The sequence below is a fragment of the Bidens hawaiensis genome, unplaced genomic scaffold (genome assembly GCF_021521415.1).
Source record: "Bidens hawaiensis isolate Kalapana, Puna unplaced genomic scaffold, B.hawaiensis_p1.1 tig00024256_1, whole genome shotgun sequence".
Lineage (NCBI taxonomy): Eukaryota > Viridiplantae > Streptophyta > Magnoliopsida > Asterales > Asteraceae > Bidens > Bidens hawaiensis.
The window spans coordinates 211,737-219,712 of record NW_027493822.1 but is presented as its reverse complement, the minus strand read 5'-3'; the positions used below and the strand labels follow the sequence as shown (position 1 = coordinate 219,712).

The window sequence follows — 7,976 nt, the reverse complement described above, 5'->3', positions numbered from 1 at the left end:
ATTAACTAATCAATACTTTAGGTAAATTTCATTTTATTTAAGTAATACTTTAACCTAAGGTTTAATAGTTTATTTAGCTAATTGTCATGTAACACATCATATGTTGTATCATTTTAATTATCCAACTTTCTTATAATATCATATAAGCATATAACAATTAATCATATTACACATTAGGCATGTAACACAATTATACACATCATATATTATACATATAACATATCATGCTTACTATATATGTGTGACAAGTTTATTATTCTACTTACCAACAACTAGTTACTCTTACTTAGGTCACCAAGGACACGACTGACACAATGTATACATACATGACACTACAAGCATGAGAGTTCATTAACGTAGTTAACAGAACAAACTGGGTTTAGTTAACGAAGTTAACCTGAAAATTGGCAGTTGTCACACCTATGAAACCCTTGAAATCTCAGCAGCCAGAGTCGCCATCTTCTTCTTGTTAATAGAATCTTTAACTCCACGAGGAAACCTCCTTCCGGGTGACATTAACAACCTCCATGAACGTGGGAAGGCATGTTTCCATCCGTCGGGTGAAGGCTGTCTGTATCTTGAAGGCACTATTATGGCTGGCTCTTTTGCAGTCTTTGAGGTCACAGGAGAAGGCGATCTTTTATCTTTTCTAGCTGGTGAAAGGGTCCCTTTCAACCGTGTTTTTTTTCCTGCTGACATTGAACTCTGTTGCTACATACATGTGCTTGAAAACATCTGAGGCGGTTTTTTTGATGTCTTTGTTGATCCATCAACATTATTCACATTCTCTCTATGTGCAAGTACTTGTCTATTTCTAACCTATTTAACCAAAAATTAACACCCTTTTTCAAATAACAGCTTTCAGTTTTTACTAACCTTCATCACAAATTGAAGAGTGAACCAAAAATCAGTAGCTCTGATTAATAAACTTTTTAAAATGAATAACATAAAGAAAGTTAAAAATTATTCTCTTTCACATATGTAGACCCACTTATCAAAAGGTTCTCTAAAATGAAAATTGTGTTGAACAGAACAAACAATCAATTTCAGCCGTGAAAACTATTATCACCAAAATCAATAAATCCTAAATCAATTTTAGCCCTAAAAATCAACATGTTTATGCAAATTCTACAAAATTGTCATGTACAAAAATCAAAATATGTAAACAACAAAAGCCCAAACCTCTTTATTTTAACTTCCTTTGGCTCATTCCCTTCACGATAGATCTTGTACTAGACAAATAAGCGGCAATTGGATCACCAGAAGCATCCGAATCCGAAGAAGCATGGGGTACAAACTCTCTCTTCATACCCGAAATCTTAGCAATAAGCCGTTTAGTTCTTCCAACAAACACATGATTTCCAGCAATCGAACGCACTCCAGACGCACTTGGTACCATAATATCAAACTCGAACTTATCAACATACACAAACTGCCCTAACTGCAACCGATTCGTGGGTATAAGATCCATGACCATGTCAGATATTGAAACATACTTCGAGTTAACAGAGTCAGAAAGCAAAACATAGAACCCGTGGTTAGGCCAGAGGTCATCTAATCCCGCAGGGACAATTCCAATGACCTGGAGAAGAGGTGAGCGGTGGTCCCCAGTGACTCGAGTGTTGGTGTTCATAGTCTGGAGGAGTTTTAACTGCATACCGGGCGTTAGAGAGGCCATTGAAATGGGATTTGAAGAGGACTGTGGCTATGGAGGATATTGAGATTCGAATTTGAGGATGAGAATATAAAATTAGGGTTTTAATAGAGGGTCTGAGAAGAAGAATCCGTTACAGAGATTTGAATTTGAAAATAGGATTGTGAATTTGGGCGGTGTGAATGATGGATATTTTAACTTGGAACGTGTTTAGATTTGTAACTGACAAGATTTGACATAATTCGGTGTTAATCATATCAGATGTCCTCAACGTTACATTAGTAAAAAGCGTAATCTATATATTATTAATTAATTTAAATATAAATTATACAGTTTCCATTAATAAACTTATATTTCAGTTATTACGAAATTGACTTTCAACTTCGCTTACCAATATTTCAATTTAAAATTTATATATATACAATTGTGAGGGTTGGTGGGCTTAAGAGTTTGTAATTTGTGCATGTAATTTTGTACTTCAATATTATTGTTTGTATCATGCTGTCCTCATGCCAGGTGTCTTAGCATGTGCTACGTGTCTGTTTTTCAAAACAATGTTTGGTTTCTCCCTCCATGTACGATGTGACATCGTCTATCGTCCCCCTTTGTTCTCCATTGATTATCGTAGTCATTGCCCACTGTTGCTGGGTTTGATTTTGGAACCACGGTTAACGGTGGTGTGGTGGCGTGCTCAGGGTTTTGATGTGAAACCCCAAATCATCGGTGACTGTGGAGGGATGTCTCCGATGTTTCATCTTAATTTCTTAAAGATCGCTGTACCCTTTAATTCATTAACTCATAAGGATAAACCTTATGAGTGGGGTCCACAAGAAGATGAAGCTTTCCAAACCCTCAAGCAGAAACTTTGCGATGAACCTATTCTAGCTCTTCCTGATGGCAATGACGACTTTGCATTATATTGACGTTGCATAGAGATTTGAAAACATGCTGCAAATGATTAAAAGAATATTGAGTTTTGTTTAATTTATTCGGAATTGCTATTTGTTGAAAGTAAAGGTTAAAAGCAAAAATTAATTGGTTAAAAAGAAACGCTCAAAAGCCAATCAAAAGTGTAATTTTAGTGCATAAAACTTTTATAATAATTTTAGTTAAAAAGATATATTATTATCAATATAATATAAATCTTGGAATCATACTTCGACACGCTGTTAGTCAATTTAAACAAATTAAGAAATTAAAAACTTCGGACAACATATGGGTATGGGTTAACCCTACTCGTGTCATATGTAGATTTCAAAATTTAGCTTCAGTTTGGCAATAAAATTATCATTAATCCATTGAAGGATAAAAACTATTTGAATTTGTATGGTGATGGTGTGATAATCATTTTCAGGGTTACCTTAAACTCCTTAGAATAACTTCTATAACAAGGGCTTCCTGACATGCTTCCACTGCAGCAACCGAAGCCAGATTTCTCCTTCAAAATAAATAGCATCCTACAAATCAATAAAAATGTTGATCATTCTTCTTCAAAATTCTAAAACATTAGTGACTTTTGGATTGAAAATCTATTACAAAGCCAATGGTGGCATGTTTTTATACCTGCCCAAGCCTTGCTAGGTTTAAAGAGACTGCATCCATAGGTACACTACCATTAGTCCATTTCTTTTCATGAAGTGTGATTCCGAGCGCTGTTGTAAAAGTCCTCCTATCAGGTATTGGGAAAGGGGGGGGGGTGTCAAACGCACTTGATTTTTCTTTTCCTTCAATTGGAATACCATCTTGCTGTGAAGATGCATGACTTAAATGTCTAGAAAGAGCATCTGCGAACGAATATGCCACAACTTATAATTTAAAAGACGGAAAAAATCGGAGAAATTTGTTAGAATATAAACAATATGGTTCATTAAATTTTTCCTGAGTTTAAAAAATTGCTTGCAGGTTAGGCTTAGTTTTACCAACACTCTTCTCTTTGTGTTCTGAAGTTCCATGTATTTCATCTCAATTTTTCGTACTTGTCTTTGAGGATGATCCAGATGACTTTGTGGAAGATCCAACGAGTGTCTCCGAAATCTTTGAAATCTCAGCAGGTAAAGTCGCCATATTTTTCTTGTTACCAGAATCTTTAACTCCACTAGACAACCTCCTTGATGGTGACATTGACATCCTCCTTGAACGTGAGAAGGCTTGTTTCTCTCCGTCGGGTGAAGGATGTATGTATCTTGAAGGTACTATAATGGATGGTTCTTTTGTAGTCTTTAAGGGCATAGGAGAAGACGATCTTTTAACTTTTCCAGCTGGCGAAGGGTCCCTTTCAGCTGTGTTCCTCTTCCCTTCTGACATTGACCTCTGTTGCTTCATACATGTGCTTGAAAACCTCTGAGGCGGTTTTTCTAGATGTCTTCATTGATCCAACAATTTCCTCTGAAACCTTTGAAATCTCAGCAGCCAAAGTCACATCTTTTTCTTGTTACCAGAATCTTTAACTTCACCGGATAACCTCTTTCTAGATGACATTGAAATCCTTCTTGAACGTGGGAAGGCATGTTTCCATCCATCGGGTGAAGACATTCTGTATCTTGAAGGCACATGAGAATACGTTCTTTTAACCTTTCTAGCTGATGAAGGGTTCCTTTCGGTCGTGTTCTTTTTCCCTGCTAATATTGACCTCTGTTGCTTCATACATGTGCTTGAACACCTCTGAGGCGATTTTTATGATGTCTTCGTTGATCCAACAAGTGCCTATGAACCCTTGAAATCTCAGCGGCAAAAGTCGCCATCTTCTTCTTATTACCAGAATCTTTAACTCCACCACGAAACCTTCTTCTGGGTGACATTGACAACCTCCTTTAACGTGGGAAGACATGTTTGTATGTCCAAAATCTAGATCACTACAGTATGATATCAAGTAAACACGATGCTTGTGCGGAATCCAAACACCATGGTGATTCAAACAATATAAATGAATAATAAGAACAACATGAACTTCAATGCACACGTTTATTATCACCAAACGTCGGGTACATAAGTTATTTACAGATCTACTTTGTTATCTAAAGTTTTTGGTGGCTATCAAAGTGTTCCACAACTGGTTATCCTAACTAATGACTAAGCATTAACTATATATAGGGTTACCATACAAAAGGCCCATGGGCCAAGCCCAATTAAGCCTAAACTAGCCTAACCAAAATCCATAAGGATTTCGGTGTTACTAGACAAACCGAAATCCATAGGGATTTCGGTATTACACCATCACAACCATAATGCAATTCTTCAACTCGTCTTCGTTTATTTCACTTTAGTCTTGATCATGTCATGGGCTTTTGATATGCGTTAGTCTAACCAATTTATGACCCAACAATCTCCCCCCTTAGACTAATGCTTTCAAAACCTTTAGTATCTTTACTTGAACATGATTAGCAACTTCAGCATCTACATCCAATACTCTACCATCTCCCCCGTTTTGACAACATTATCCAATTTGAATCTCAGATACTTCATATGCTTCCGTTTCAAGGAATCAGTATTGAAAGAACAATAAACTTTGATAGAAAGATCAACTAAAGTATTTTGAAAACAATTAAATACAAACAAAATAAAACATACATATTTTTGTAATTTTTTTTTTCTGATTTTTCTGTTTTTCTTGAAAAGACTTGAAATGAGATCATACCAATTAAACCAACTATAACACACATAACCGATATCAGATTTCATGGCTGAGAACAAAAGCCTGATCGAAGTTTAAAACGATTTCTTAACGCATTTGTTTCAACAAGAGTAATCATAATTGTAAAATTTAAATGAATTAATAAAATATAATAAAAATAAAATAATAAAGTAAAGACAAAAATAAATCAAAACAAAGTAATTTAGCCACTCGTCCTTCTTAAAAGTTTTAACATATTTTGGGATCAAATTTCAGTTTCGATAAGCAAGCAAACTTTTAAGAAAATATCCAAACATGGAATCATAATTTTGTGCAAATGGCTACTTTAGTACCTGTTCTTTATTTTGTTGACGAAAAAGTTTGGCCAACTACGCAACTTTAGTACCTATTCTTTATTTCGTGCAAATGGCTACCTCAGTTTAAAAAAACTTGTATTTTTAATACTTTTTTCTAACTCCGTCTATTTTTTCCGTTAAGTCAGGGATAATTTGGTAACTTCGTTATTTTCTTTGTTTTTTCTTTTATTTTAAATGCTTGTATCTTGTAAACCCTAAATCCACAAATCATAACATCACAATCCAATTCTTAAATTCCCAAACCCTTTCTCCATATCATCATAGGTTTTGAATTTTTACGATATTTGGGGATTTAGGATTTGGATTTTGATGTTATGATTTGTGGATTTAGGGTTTACAAGATATAAGCATTTAAAATCAAAGAAAAAAACAAAGAAAATAACGATGTTACCAAATTATCCCTGACTTAACGGAAAAAATAGACGGGGTTAGAAAAAAAGTACTAAAAATGCAAGTTTTTTGAAACTGAGGTAGCCATTTGCACAAAATAAAGAATAGGTACTAAAGTTGCGTAGTTGGCCAAACCACAGGTACTAAAATGACACTTAACTCTCTAATGATTAAGATGCGTTCACAGTGATTCATTTTCAGCATTATTATGACATAGAGAGATAGGTTGATAGCAAGTATTAATATACTTAGCATGATTTTCATTGTATCAGTGATACACGATAGGTTCGATTAGGCATAAAGCTTAGATGGACATCACTTATGGACCCATGATGCCTCCTATCTCTTCTCAAGGCGTATTTGGCTTTCCCCAAATCACCCCAATTTGACTCCAACCCCCTAATGTTTGATCAAAAGATTTTCTCTATACAACAAAGATTTTTAAGATTTAAGGTTGAACGCTGGACTTACAAGCCATCCGGACTTACAAGCCTTACATTCAGAGTGTTTAGGACTTATTTGAATGCCCCACCCTTGTACTTCTAGTTCGACCCTTTAAGATTTTGAAGTACGAATTTTATGACACAATATTCTATAAGAACTTTGAATATATTTTTTTTTAAAACTCTCTGATTCATTATTAGAAACATTTGTGCCCATGGATCGATACTTGATTCATACCAATACTATTCTATATGTACGATTAGTACACTTGCCTATTTTGTGTGTGTTTAGTCTTAATAGAAATCACTTTTATATATTTAAAACATGATCTTGTGCAAAAGCTAAATTCCATTCCAACCATTTTAAGCACTCAAATGCAACACATCAAGTGTTTGGCGCCGTTACCGGGGACACGGTACTTTTCTAATAACGATCCAAGTTTTAATTTAATCAATGTTTACAATTGTATAAATTTTTAACTTTTATTTTATTTTCTTTTTACTAACTATTAGCTTAGATTTTTTTAAACTTTAGCTTAAATTTAATTAACTTATACTTAGTTTAGTTTTAAAATAGTCTAACCTTTTGTTTAACTTTAACTAACCTTTTCTTTAGTGTTAATTTAAAATAGTTTAAATTTGATTTAATCCCATGTATGTCCTCTACATTTGGACCTGAGCTTGTCTCTCCAATTTCTGAACTGGAACGACTTTTTCGTCAACAAATACGTAAACGGACTGCAAAAACCACTGAAACAATCAAAGACGAGTCAGAGACGCCACCACATCAGGAGAAAATCAAACCGAAGAAATGATGGAAGCACAAAACAATGAGCCAAACATGAGCTAGTATGCCAAGCCAACTCTCTATGGCTATGGCAATGGAGTGGATCCACCCGATATCACCAAATATTTCAAAATCAAATCAAGCACCATTCATATGGTGAAAAATTCAGTTCAATTTCATGGTCTCCTCAACGAAGACCCTCTTTCTCATATATCTCGATTCTTACGAATCTGCGGAACCTTTAAAATTCAAAACTGTTCCTTCTGGCTCAATAACCAACTGGGACCAGATAGTTGAACAGTTTCTCCTCAAATACTTTCCGCCGGATACAACTGCCAAATATCGAGCCAGCATTACCGGATTCTGGACTGATGATGATGAATCGTTACACGCAGCATGTGAGAGATACAAAAGTCTTCTGAGAAGATGCCCACATCATGGAATTAGCGTATGGTTACAAGTACAAACTTTATTTGATGCACAATCCAGTCAAAACAAATAGGCCATCGACCAAGTCGCCGGTGGAGACATTGGATCCAAATCACCTAAGGAAGCATTTGAAATCATGGAGAAGGAAATAAAGAAAACTTTCGCTTATAACCCACCAAGATCTACACCAACACCCAATGGAATGCACCACGTCGAATCCAACACTCTTGTCACCACACAGCTTGAAGCACTCTCTAAAACATTCGAACAACTTCAAGCCAAACTA

The 7,976-nt window shown here is 35.2% G+C and overlaps 1 protein-coding gene across 1 annotated transcript; it reads left to right on the top strand.

Annotated features, from left to right (window-relative positions):
* Window positions 1-2,208: 2,208 nt before the first annotated feature.
* Window positions 2,209-2,577, top strand: LOC143568949 (uncharacterized). Its single transcript, XM_077054973.1, has one exon. The coding sequence runs from the start codon at window positions 2,209-2,211 to the stop codon at window positions 2,575-2,577; it is 369 nt and encodes a 122-aa protein (XP_076911088.1).
* The last annotated feature ends 5,399 nt before the right edge of the window (window positions 2,578-7,976 follow it).